General features: G+C 44.8%; 1 protein-coding gene across 1 annotated transcript in view; it reads right to left on the minus strand.

Annotated features, from left to right (window-relative positions):
• CNN3 (calponin 3) overlaps positions 1-552 on the minus strand; it is a 23,231-nt gene extending 22,679 nt beyond the window's left edge. The window contains exon 1 of the mRNA XM_039727043.1: positions 354-552. Within this exon, the coding sequence (XP_039582977.1) occupies positions 354-410 (57 nt within the window). The 5' untranslated portion in view covers positions 411-552. The remainder of the gene's footprint in view (positions 1-353) is intronic.
• Positions 553-13,948: the final 13,396 nt, after the last annotated feature.

A 13,948-nucleotide genomic window follows, 5' to 3' on the forward strand; every position in this document is an offset into this window, starting at 1 on the left:
CGCCGCCGGGACGGCTGCGGGCCCCGGCGCCGCGCCCCGCCCGATCCCGAGCGGGATGTCCCGTGCCAGGGCTGCCCGCACGGGCAGGTGCAGCCGGGCCACGACGCGAACCGCGGCTCCGCGCACGGCGCCCGGCGCTGACAGCTCTTCGGTGCCCGCAAGTTTTCTGAGCAGTCCGCCAGGGCAGCGCTGTCCCGGGCCGGCGGCGAGCGCATCCTTGCGCGCCTCCGCCGCGCGGGGCGGGCGGGACCCCGCCGGCAGCCGCAGGCAGCGGAGCCCCGCGCCGCGCCTCGTCCCGTCCCTCCCGCCGTCCCGGTGCAGACAAAGCCCGGCCAACCCCGCGCCGCCCGTACCTTGTTCTTGACCTCGGCGGAGAGCCCGTAGGAGGGCCCCTTGTTGAAGTGGGTCATGTCGGCGGTGTCCCGCGGTCTGGGGGCGCTGATCGCAGGCGCTGGCGGCTCCGGGCTGAGACGAGAGTCCGCCCGCGGCCGCGGAAAGTTCTAGTCCCTCCCCTCCGGCCCGGCCCCGCGGCCGCCGGAGCCCCAGCGCGCGCCGCCGCCGGGCGCCGCCCGGGGGTCCGGCCGGGGCGGGGAGCGCCGCGGAGCGGGGGGACGTCAGCGGGAAGGAATCCGCGGGCACCGAGGGCTGCCGCCTCGGAATGCGCCGCCGCCGCGGATTGCTGCGGCCCCGGGGAAGGGGAGGGGATCTCGGCGAGGGACCGGCGGCCGCGGTCCGGCGCTGCCCGGCTGCTCACGGGGGCCTCCCGGCCCGCAGCGAGCTGCCGCCCGCGCTGGGCAGCCCCCGCCGCACCGGGATGACGGCGCCGAGGACAGGGAAGGCGGGAGCACGGCCGTGGCTCTGCGTTCGGGGCGATGCTTGCCCTCGGGCCTTTCCCGGGCGCTGCGGGGCGGAGGGCTCGGGAGCCCGGGCGTAGCGGGACCGGCCCGGGCAGGGCTGGGTGCTGGGGAGACCCTCGGCCGCTCATGCAGACCGCGCTCTTGCGCTGTGCCGCGCCTGAGCTGCTTGTGAAATTCCTTTAAAAGGTTCGAGCATACGAAACTTGGAACAACTCTGGGAGACGGAGCAAGAGGGAGGAAAGAGGCGCGCAAGTTGGCGAAGTGAGATGCAGCAGGACCACGGGCTCATGCTCGTCTGGATCTCGTAGTTGCTCTGCGCCATGTGCTGCTGGGCACGGATCCCAGCCCCTCCGGAGTGTGGTGCGGGCCACCCCCTCCTTCCCTGCGGCGTTGAGGCACTGCAGGACAGCGCTGCGCTGTGTTAGTGGGAGCCGGGGACTCCCGTCCCTCTGTGGAAAGCACAGGGCACACACGAGGTTTGCGTGCTGGGCATTCCAGCGGGATTACAGCGCTTCCAGCCCAGGGAGCGCTCGTTCCTGGGAGCCAGCGGTGCACCGCGGCTGGCATCGGCACTGAAGCCGCTCTGGAAAGCGAGTACACAGTGAACACTTGGTCCATTGAGTGAAGTCCTGACCCGAAAATACAGCACTGTTGCCTTCGGTGTTAGAGTAACCCTAGGCACGCAAATACGGTTACATTTTAACAGATTTGAAAATAAAAATCATAATAGGATCCACTGGTAGGACTAGCTGTATAAGGCACAGCAGGCTGTAAGGCTGGCTGCTGGAGCTGTGGCTCACTTCACCACCTACTTGGTATCCCATGGAGAGAAAAGGTCTGGGCTTTGATTTCATAGCAAAATATCAGGAATACGTGGTCAACTCTGGCTGAAGCCAACGGGGCTCTTTCAAAAGACTCGTGGTGGGGCTGTAGCAGTCCTGAGGAGCTGGCAGGGCAGCCTCAGGTTGTTTTGTGCTGTGGTGCTGTGGATCAGCTCAGCCCAAACCGCTTCTCCACTGCACTGCCTCTAAGGAAAACAGCCAGGGCTGTTCCTAATTAAAGGAAGCAGAACTGCCTAAAGAACCCACTGGGAAAAGGAAACTGTACAAGAGAAGCAGGAAACTGAAGAATGGGGTGAGGGAATGGCAGCTCACATAAACATAATGAAAGTTCATTAGTTTTCAGACATTCATGTTGGGATAAACTCATCTTTCATAACCTCAGAGAACATGTGATTTAGGGCTAGATTCAACATCCTCCAAAGTCCTTGGAAATGTTTCCTTTGACTTAAATGATGTTGGATCAGGACACTGTTTGTTAATGCTCTCAATCATTTTTGCTGCAATACACAGTGGCTTGGGAAGTTTGAGACATTTACAGTTGGCACTATTTTCTCAGCTCCATAAATTATATGTTTCGTCAATTTTGGAATAAAATGGTCCTGATTAGTAGCAGACAAAAATATGGCCTACCATTTTCTTGCTGTACAATTAAGTTTAAGTTATCCTCAAATAAATTCTGTAGTTTGTGGGGGTTTTACCTCATCTGAGTAGGGCACAAATACAACCAACAATTGTTGGTTTTTTTCTGTTGATAAGATTATTTGATGATTAGAAAATTATCAATCTTTTGGGGCAATTGCTGCCTTTTATTCTGTGACCAGGAATATGCTCACACCCTGCGGGAAAAGGTTGTACAAGAAATATTTGAGTGTAGTTAAAATCACATTCTGTTTTGCATCACTCTGACAACACAAAGCAAATTTAAGCCTGTCAATGCACTACAAAGCAGCTGGAGCATACTGGGCAATCTGGCTCATTATGGGTAAATCTCTTATCTTTGTCCTATTTTTCCACATTTCTTATTACTAAGGCTGTTTGTATGGAAAGAGGATTTGTAGGAGAATTATTCCCCACCTGAAATCATGATCCTCTTTGTGCCATTGTAATAACTTCTTCAGCCACCACACGTAATATCATAAACATGCACTGATGACTTCAGTTGGAAACTGGAGAAAAAGAGCTCTGAAGAGACTGTTTTCTTGGAAACATGGACCATAATCTTACAAATATTCTTGCACATGAATTATTGTAAGCATATGTGTAGTCCTGTTAAACTCCCTGAGTTTAAATTATCCCATGTGTAATTCTACCATAATCTATGGAATTAATGTGGCTCAATCAAACTTCTAAAACATATTTGATTTCTGCGCTCTGCTCAATGCCTGAAGATGTGCAAGGGGGTGACTGGTGAGTCCGAACGGTGGGGGTGAGCCCAGCCATCTCTGAGGTGGAGCTTTGTCTCCTTCCTACCCATCTGATCCTGATAAAGGGCCTTGGTTTAATCAGCTGGTTCAGCTGAGGAGAGGGATGATTTCCCTAAAGAGTAAAGGAGGTAGTTTGGGAGAGCTAAAGTGTATACAGGAAGATAATTTGCCAGGATGAGCTCCAAAGGGTGATCCATAAGAGAAGGAGGAATGTGCTGCTGGGTGCTGTGGCTGGTCTGAGGGAGAGGACTAGGGCTCGGAACCGGGGAGAATGGTGGTGCCAGCCATGGGGCTGGCTGGGAGCAGATGGAGAAATACACCACCATGTGTGTGTGTTTGTGGTCATGGGTGTGACTTTCGCCTGGAGCAGAGGAGTGCGTTCCTGGGTGGGAGCCACAGAGCTTGGAAGCACAGGAGTGCAGGGAGAAGGAAAGCAGGAGTGGTGCTGCCCTGGCAGGGCAGGAGGGGCTGCACTGTGCTGCCCATGGAGCTCGCTGGCCTGCAGGTAAGGGGAGCTGGCTGAAGAGAGATGGCCACCAGCCTGGTGCCTGGGGAAGGGGAAGCATACTCTGGAATTTCTGAGTTACAACTGCCTTGTCTCCTAAGGATTAAGGGAAAAAATACCAGTGAGTAAGTGAGCTGACCTGCTGAAAGGAAGGCTGGGCTGCTCTCTTCCCCTTTGATGTGCCTCAGCTGAGGCAAGGAGCTAACTAAGCCCTTTTGCAATTCTCTTGAACTTGGGGGAGTTTTTCTCAGGCTGCCATGTCAGTGTGCTAACTCCAGTTACTCCCAGTGTTGTGAAATGGCCTGTCCCAGGGTGGTAGTGACACTAACACTCAGTAATGTTTTAGCCTAATTAGCTTACGTGACTAAGGTTATTAAAATTGCTGTAGGATAAATAAAACTTGTGACTCCAGTAAGACTTGAATCTTACTGATGGTCAAGACCAAACATTAGCAGTAGCATTGAAACTGCAAAGAAAGAACTCTACAGAACAGCCTTAGTACTATCCAAAATTGTTCCTAATCTTTCATTTATTAGGCTTCCTTTTCAAAAGAATGCATCTCCTATGTAAGCTGGTATAATGTTTATTCATATGTTACCTCAAATATCTCCTTTAAAACCTTGCTGTGCTCATACTGCTACTTACTTCGGAACATTCTGGGGGTGTGCAGCACTGCCCTTGGTACTTTGATTAAATGTGGTGTGCTGTATTGCCTCTCAACTGCTTTACCAGACCATTCTCATCCCATGAGAGATCCTCTTGCCTTGTAGAACAATTACAGACACTAAGAAGTGTTCATAGCCCACTCCTCTTTCCTCCGTACCAGACTACAGAAGACAGCATTTTCTCAACAGTCATTAATTCTACCTAAAAGTAGTTTGCAAGTGTCTTAAAATCAACATCTGGAAAAACTAAGTACAGAGGCTTCTTTCAAATACCACAAACTGAATCATGGGGCCAAATTCAGCCTTGATGGAATTATTATCTGATATCTGTGTTCTGTGTTTTCCCTGCGTTGCTTGAGTAAATTCCCTTATATGGAGATGTTTTGTGAGATGCACATGAAGCCAAAATGCTCAGAGAATCGCATAGGACCAAGCCTAAAATACTGAAGTAGAAAAAAAAAATTCAAACTCAGACTTTTCTTGAAAGTGTGTTGTCGAAATCCCCCTTTTGAGAAGGGAACTTAAGCATCAGTTCTGGCAGTATAATACTGGAGCCCAGGTCTTAACTTTGGGAAAGATTCCCCTTTGTGACTAATTTTAAAGGATGTAAATGTTAATATGTTTATGATAAAATAACTTGCTGAAGGGAAAGACTTATCTACATGTTTGTATTTTTAGAGATTAAGCTGTATTTTAACAAAAAAAAATTAGTTTGTTATAATATCTAAATGTTTCCTTCTTAATCCATCACTTTTTCATTGATACTAAACACTGATGTCATCTGTCCCCCATACTTTTAGGAGGATGGGTGGGGTTGTTACCTGCTTGTGCTATCTGTTCATAAATAAGATTAAGGCAGACTTTCCTGATTTATTTTTTTTTAGGCTCATGACCTCTTAAAATGTGATAGCTGCATTCTTATCAGTGGGGGTATAGCTCAAGAATAGTTGAATGCTGAAGCACATTCCATGGTAATATAGGAAAAAAATCAAATATAATTTACCTGCAACCTGATTGTTGTTGGGGGTCCTGTGTTGTCACGTGCCCCTCCCTGCCTCCTCCCTGCCTGGGTGAAAGCCTTGTTGCTGGTGTGGGTTTTTAACTTACAAAAACCACTACACAAGCAGAAGGCAACAAAGGACTCCACATTGTTTGCTCTGCAATCCAAATGCCTGACATATTTTACAGTTCTGTTCCTCAAGCACGGGAGCAGCAGTGTGTTGGCTTGCAGCAGGTGGTCAGAGTGCCTTTTCTCCCTCTCATTTGGTGGCTTCACTTCCCCATCAGTGGGACCTAAACACTTGCAGCCAGGCAGTGTCCCCAGCATGCAGGTGCCGAAGTGTTTGACTCTGTGTGAACAGCCATCAGTTTTACTCACAGTGATATTTTCCTACAACAAAAGAAAATGCCTGCAGGGACAGCATGTGCTACCAGGACCACTTTCTTGTGAGGAAGGCAAGACTTTGTGTGTTTTTCTTCTTTTTCGTATTTCATATGTATGAAGAAAACCAACTCAGCTCTCGTATCTCAACCCAAGGCAGACTTTGGTAGGAAAATACCTTGGCACTGTATCTTTGTGCCACTTTTAATCACTAGACTTAAGAGGCTGGCCTTTTCCTTCTTAATTATTTTGCTTCTGATGGCTCTTCTTAAAACTTCCCATGAGTCACACTAGCTCCTGAAGTTCACCAGGCCACTTCCTTGGGGAGGCTGGGTGAGCCAAGGCTGGGCCCAACCAACCAGCGCATACCGGGATTTCTCCTCCCCAGGGCACAGGAGCGAGCCTCAGAGGATGAGCACACCCACACCCACCCACACACCCACACACACCTACTGCCACACAACTGTACTGAGCCACACTCCTGTGAGGACAGAGGAAGGACAGAGGGAAGGTTTCACATGAGCTGCTGCTGTTCGCAGCTTCCCGGGAACTGCTGCCCTGAGCCATGGGCACCTCTGCCCCGATGAAAAGGGGCTGCTGCCCCTTCAAAATTGTAAACACTGAATAGTAAGGACATGTTCTACTCTTAAACTCTGAATGGATGCAAAAGTTAATGATATAACAGGTTAATTCTAATGCAGAATGACTTTGAAGCCTGAAACTTTCCTTATTTTTCTATGAAACTTCATGAGTCAGCCCTCTCTTTTGGAGGGGATGACTGCATGAGGGAATCAAAGAAAGGGAGAAAACTTTAACTTTGTGGTATTTTGTGCTTCTGGAATTCTTGGCTTCTAGCTACCACTTTAACTTTCCATGTATACATACGAAATATATATTTTCACATATATATTTTGAAGAAGCAATTTCTGTCTCTCCAGGATGCAGAAGAAGTTATTACACTTACTATTTGGCTGAAGCCTGCTCAGCATGATCTGAGATTGATTTCAACACTTTATCTCCCTTCCTGAACCTCCAAACTTGATTTTTATGTCACTTGAGCACGTTCTCTTTCCTTTTATTTCCTTAACAGTTCTGAACAAATTCACATCTTTCAAGGTCTGTTGTGTTAACACCAATTTTTTTCTTCCTTCTCCATTGTGTTCCCAATCATAACCTCACAAGAGGATTGATTCAAATAGTACATGGTAACTTTTTTCATGCAACTTCATGTTACATTATTCTAATTTATTAATTTCAATGGGAAACACAAAATAATTAGAATTGACCTGTGAGCAGAACAGTTATTTGATGGTTAATGGCCTCATGCACACTTGTTGGAACAAGATTATTCTTGAACAATGCTGATATTTTAAAAGGTTGTTTAATTATCCAGTAATAATCTTAATCCAGTCTTAATAATCAAAATGTTAATATAGGAAAAAGGAATAAAACCCTTCTCCTTGCTGCCTAATTCCATGACTTCTTCCAGTTTTAATTATCTCGGCAGTATTTTCTAAATGAGACTAATTCCTTGTCAGAAATATTTTCCACTTCTGACAAGGTATTCTCACAAGCTCAAGATAATGTGCTGGTTTTTGCCTGTTAACTTTAGTTCATTATCCTTCTGTGAAATCTCACAATAAAGTTATACTTAGAAATTAAGATAATTTCAAGAGCAAAACAATGCACAGCAAGTGATTGTCAGAGTGCTTTATGGGGTCATTTGGGTCTGGAAGGGTGCAGTGGAGCAGAGAGTGCTGAGTGCTGCACATGAGTGACTGCCTGAGACACGGTGGCATTTAGCCAGAGGCTGGCTACCATGGCATGGAAACTCAGCTCTTACAATAGTTTGGATCCCAAATCTGTTTGAATAAGAGAGGTTTCAAATAATCCATGTCACTGTTAATGTACTTCAGTACATGTCAGAGGATGTGATTCAGACTTGGGGGAGAGAAGGGAATTAGGAATAGCTGATGCTCAGATAACTGAGACTGTACCAGAACACAGAATGCTGAGGTTTTTAGCCACTTTATCCCAGATCATTAATCTTGTCTATTTTATGCTCACATTGCATCCCGCAAAACTTCAGAATTTCTAGAAGATGTTGAGTGTGGGGTTTTTTTTGATGGTTTGAGTGTTTTTTGCTTGTTTATTTTGGCTTTGTGCTTTTTTGGTGCTATGGAAAAGTACTTTTCCCCCTTCTTTTTCTTTTTTTTTTTTGTTTCCTCCCAAAGTGAAACAAAGATTTAATATTTAAAATGTTTATTTGCTCAAGTTTTAGTGCAAGCAATACCTGTTTTTTGAAACTCAGTGGTAACAACATGATGTACATGCATGCTAGGTGTGCTTGCTCAGTAGTAAATGCAGTATTGGGATGGTTCAGTTCTGTACCTGCAGTTCCCACATGTGTTGACCCATCTCCCAAAGGGGCTGAGGGATAGAGTAGAAAGTACTGGTAAAGTTTACTTGTAAACACAAAGGAAAATCCTGGTCATGGGGGTTAAAGCTGCAAGTAAACAGATACAAAATAAAGTTTTATCTGTGGTCTATACTAAACTTTCTTCAGGGGAAAAGCTTGGCAAAGGAGCGTGTAGAAATGTTCATTACATCACAGCATAGGGCTGAACCGGGTAAATTCAGCCTAACCAGTATAAAACCTGAATTGCTTTGGCATAGATTCTGATTCTTCAATAAACCTGAATGAACTTGGTGTGGGTGGGAGGCGTGTTAGGGGAGCACAGCAGCAGTAGTAACTGCTTTCCTCTCAGAATTACCTGTTCAGCCTTTCCAAAGTAACACTTTACAGGGAAGCAGCTCTCTCTGTATTTCCTCAGCCTTCCTATTCTACCCTCAGTGTGATTCAAATAAAAAGTTAGATGAAGATTTTTCAGGAATTATCTCTAGTCTGGAGTTTAATGAAAACTATGTTTAGAGTTGGGATGTGCTCTGTGCTTTTCTTGTCAGTGGTCGTCTTCTATCTGAAAGTGACAGAAGAGTGGAGCTCCACCAATAATTTTTGAAGGTATTTATTTTGTATCTAACTGCACTGAAAAATCTTAGTGTACCTTCTTATGAAGTTACTTTTTAAAGGAATTATTACACGTATTAATGCAGAGCTGCTAAGATATCACTTCACTGCTTCTTTACAAATACAGCTACATTCCTTTTAATATTCTGCTTTTCAGTGTGGATATGAAAAGCACATTTAACAGTAATTCCCAGCTGTCATGCTTGCTTTTTTACAAATGGGTGCCTGCAAAAACAGGCCCTGTTTACTGCTGCTGAGTAATAATTTCTGGATTTCATCTTGGCAGTGAGTGTTGGGGAGATATCCTTTAAGCCACTGAATTGGAGGTTAGGACATTCATTTCAGTGTCAGCTGACATCCCAAGCTGGATCACAAATGAAAAGCAGCAGAGTTCAATTGCAGTGTTTAACAATAAAGCAGGAAACTCTAATTGCCAAGCTGCTGGCAGCTGAAAGTCGAATTTACCGTAATGCTAACTGAGCAGATCTGACTGTTGACACAGCCTTACAAATATCCACTCTTTCTTAAAGCAAGGAGAGGGCTTTTTGATTTTAAGAAGCTACTGTGCACTGATGCATAGAATGGGTAGGATTATGCACAGCAACTTCACTGTAGGGTCTAAAATACTTCTTAAGTCACAATATTAAAAAAAATACTATAACTTTTTACTGAACTCCTTTAAAAATTATTTGCTGCATAGTACAAGGACAATTTAATCCATCTAACAATATTCTCTTTCTCTTCCTCTGAAGTTTATACAAAATCTCTTTGAGCAGTTGCCTAAACCCTGTCCTGTCCAGGTCATCTCACTGCATAGTCATCAATATATGACTTTTGTATTAAAAAAACCCACACCCCCAACACACTTCCTCAAAAAAACAAAAAGGAACAAAAGGTACTCCAAACTGCAAGTGAAACATTCTGGGTGGAACAGTGGACTAATGTCTGTGCTACTGTTCATTAATCAATTTACAATACACTTGTTTAAAACGCACAATATCTTAATCGATAAATCGTTATAAGTTTTTTTAAACATTAAACATTCCTCAGAGAGACTGTTATTTCCCCATTTTTTTCTGTTAAATATTATTACTCCTGCTCTGTCTCTTGTTTAGAGACTAACACACACATCAAACACCTTGTTTAGCTTTGTTCCTCAGGTACACACAAAGATAACACAAAGTATGTGTAAAACTCATATTATCAATCAACAAATGCATCTTTTTATAGATGCATGCATGGTTAAAGTCTATCCTTGACACAGGTAAATGTGAGATTGCTTATTTCTGTTGCATGCGTATTTATGTCTGACTAGTTAATGAACTGGATTATAAAACATGTTAAAGAATTTTGGGCAAGGGAGTAAAATAGATACAAAAAATCTAAATAGGAAATTTTATACTCTGCAGAATAGTGACCTGAGCTGAAATAAGTACATCAACAAAAGTCCATCTTCATGTATCATATGCCACTTTCATTTCCTTCTCCATTGCCACTGCTGCATGAAACAGCAACGAGAGTGAAAATGTCTAAACTCTTACTGTGAGAGCTACTGGTTTTCCTGAATTCTTGTGCAAAATTCTGGTTCTTTCCAAGCAGCTTATGCAAGATGACCTCTGCCTCTGAGTACTTCCTATTGATTTCGACAATACTGGTCATGAGACTACCATTATGCTATCAGGAAGTATCAGGAAGTATGGTCTTTGGAAAAAGTCAAATTCAGGTTTCAGAAAGGTCTAGGGCTCAGTTTGTGCTGTGAGCAGCCTGAGGGCTCAATGCTTTCTTTCCTAGATCCTCACCCAGCTCCTGGAACAAGCAGGAGTTTGTTTGTTGGCACAGCATGTGGTGCCAGCACGTTTCTTTCCTAGATCCTCACCCAGCTCCTGGAACAAGCAGGAGTTTGTTGGCACAGCACGTGGTGCCAGCACAGGCCAGCCAAAGGAGAGGCTATCAGAGTACTGGGAGCAGGCAGCTCCCCCAAAGCCCTGCAAAGGCAGTACAAACGTAGGCTGAAGGAGACACAAGCACTGTGTATGCTGTGTGTTTGAACAGCCACGGAGACATCCACCAAGGGTCTGCTAGAGCCCTTCATTTCCACTAGGAAGATGTAAGAGACACAGTTGCTAGAGAGAAATGGTGACAGCACGTCTTCTGTGCTTTCTTCCTGAAGTGTGGGGCAGAAATGTCTTCAGTTGGATGGTGCCTCTTGGCACTAAACAAAGTAAAGTAACTCTGAATATTTAATATTTGTCAGCTAATGCATATCTAGATAAAACAATCTGATAAAGAAAATTCATTTAGGATTTGGCTTCCATGCTAGGACTCAGAGAATGAGTTTCTGGATGCCTTCTGTTCTCTTTGAAAATCTTTGCCAATTTTGATGATGATATTTCCATAAAGTTATATTTGTTTTCTTTAACAATATATTTCTTCCTCATTTTGCTTCAAATCTATAAGATATTACAGATTCCTCTTTTGGAGATGGAGAAAAAGAGGTAATGTATTTCACATCAAACATTCCTTGTATGTAATGCAAATGTGTTTGCCATAATATTAATGTTTAAGAAAAAAAAATGAGACATAGCAAACCCCAAGAATCTAAACTTAAGGAATCCAGTCAGTGACCTTCAAGTCTTTAGCTAGACCCTGGGAGGGCTGTTTTCTGTTCTGTTCTGGGAGAGGAAGAATGCAGTTTTCCCCTAGAACAATAGGCTGTTTGGTTGTACCCACCTTCTAAAAACAAAAGATAAGAAAGAGCTTCTCAATAACAAAATGCTAGTTTACTTCAGCTCCACTGTGCTTTTGGAGAGAACTAGCAGTTATTTGAGATAATCTTCTCAAGGAAAAGTCACTCTGTTTGATAGCAAAACTTCCTTTAAGAGAATTTGAGCCACAAGCCTTTTTTTCTGAACTATCTCCTATGACTGTGATGCAGTGTTTTGCTGAAGGCTTTGGTCAGTTAGGCTGTGATCTTCCCATTTCACTTCTACCTGCTTCAACTCTAGAGACTTCTGGGTCATTTCTAATCCAAATTTTTTCACTTGCTAGAACTAAATATAAACTGCTGAAAAGTAAATGCCCTTAATTCAAGTAGGCACTTGAGCCAGTTAGGAAAATAGCAGTCCCAGGGAATGGGTACCATCCCATACCCTTACAGCCAACAATCTGCATTAAAAACCATTTTATGTGTGCTATTTTAACCTGTGTTTCCCAGGTTTACCAGAATAAATGACATGCTGTTGGGGGAACATAGGCTGAGATATTCTTGACTTTGCTCCCTCAGAAGGCAGCCAGTGAAGAAAAGTGGGAGAAGTCTTCCCAAATCCCTGAAAATGAGACTCCTCCACATCAGATGGCCTGGAGCAATTCAGTTTTTCAGGATAGCCTCTTGTGAAGAAATCTCTGTTACCTTCAGAGTGTTTACATGGGAAGTGACAAGTCTGAACAGGCAAGTTCTTTCTTTTAGCAGTAGTCATTGCCATACAGGTGACAGGTGAAAAAAATTCCTGGAACTCCACATTGTTCAAAGGCAGACTCCAAAGTTTATGAACCCGCAGTTGGGAAGCACACCAAAACCCCAAATCCTGCCCTGGGCAGGGCTCTGAGGGAGTAACGGAGCAGCCAGGGGTGCTTTCGCTGAGGTAAAACCCGGAGCACGACCAGGCCCCAGGGCCGCTCCCGCTCCGCTCGGCTGTGCCGGGGACAGGCCTCGGCCTCGCTGCTGACGGCGGTGCTGCTGCAATGGCAGCACTGCTCTTGCTCCTGCCAAGCCTCTCTAAAGCCCAGCACATTGTTCTGCCACGGGCTGTGCTGCAGCAATGGCAGCGATCACTGCCCTGCTCTTCCCAGGCCTCTCGAAAGCCCAGCACATTGAGCCTGCGCTTTGCCCCGTACCCAGAGCAGAGGAAGAGGCTGGAGGCTGCCTCTGTTCCCTTCCCCTCTCCTCTAGTTCTAAAATAAACTCCCATTAGCCATAATAGAGTCCAGCGTATCTCCAGCTTATCAAACTATCTGCAACTGTGCAGAAAGTCATGATAAGATAGTCCTCACTTTGGTTCAGGGGAAAAAAGCCCTTGGACACATCAGATTTACTTCAACCAAACCATTTTCAAGGACCTCAGTATGTGCTGCATAAAGTCCTTCTGACATAGCCTTAACCTATTAACTGCTCTTTAATCTCAGACATAACCTTGGTTGAAACCCACAAAACTCCCTGTTCTCACATGTGCCCACATCAAGGGACTCTCCTGATGCTGAGGATTATTAAGCCTGTTGGACAGGTTGTAACAGCTGGCTGCAATATCGTGACTGCAGTTTTCTGCACAGTGTATTCTGATGATTTCTAATGGCTTTCTGCATGAAGCAGCCTATTCCTCTGGACCTTTGTTTCCTAACAGCAGGAACTATTGTTTCTGTTGAGCTAAATTCCACCCCCATTCCCTAGCAGAATAGCTGCTGCAATGTTTTGACATCTGACGCTGAGGAAAAGCCTTCCCAGAGTCTCCTTGTGAGGAGCTGCTTGGGCTTCACCAGAGTCAGGCTGTGCACTCTGGAGGGCGTTTCTCCTCTTCTTTGAGCTTTTTTCTTTGTTTATGTTTCTGTAGCCAGCCACATAGCTCTGTGTGTGCACAGATGACAGATGTGTTTATATTGCTTTATAGGTGGGATAGTTGTAAAATTACACTTTGCCAGATAAATGTGAAATGCTGGAGTATGCTTTCAAATGCTTACTGCCAACAAGATATCTTTTAAAAGTTGTTCCAATGTACAGGATGCCATTTTTCATGGCAAAGTCCTAAGTATATATTGTACTGTTCAAAGTAAAGTGCTTAAAATGAGAAAATGGGATATACTTGAAGTCAAACTCACTGTATTGGGAAAAGAGGGAAACTCTGTTCTTTCCCTTATTATTGATTTTTTTCTCTATTTCAGAGCTTGAACCAGTTCAATTTCCCCAACTGACAGTTTTGCTCTGTTTGATGTAGATTCGCTAAGGCTTTTTGCACATAAGCTTTGAAGAAAGTCTTCTTAAATGGGTAAGTATTGTGCCTGTAGCATGACACTTTTTACCTTTTTATTCATCTTAAGAAGTGAGCAACAATTTTCAAAAGGTACACAACAGATTAGAAGGGCAGCTTTGACAAGACCAGAGGAAAAATGATACTGGTTTAATGCTCTTGGGGGTTTGGAAGACTGTGAAGTACAAACTGTCATGAAGCCAACTTAATATAACTGTTTCCTTTATA

This window comes from Passer montanus, unplaced genomic scaffold (genome assembly GCF_014805655.1).
Source record: "Passer montanus isolate IOZ18808 unplaced genomic scaffold, ASM1480565v1 scaffold60, whole genome shotgun sequence".
Taxonomy (NCBI): Eukaryota; Metazoa; Chordata; class Aves; order Passeriformes; family Passeridae; genus Passer; species Passer montanus.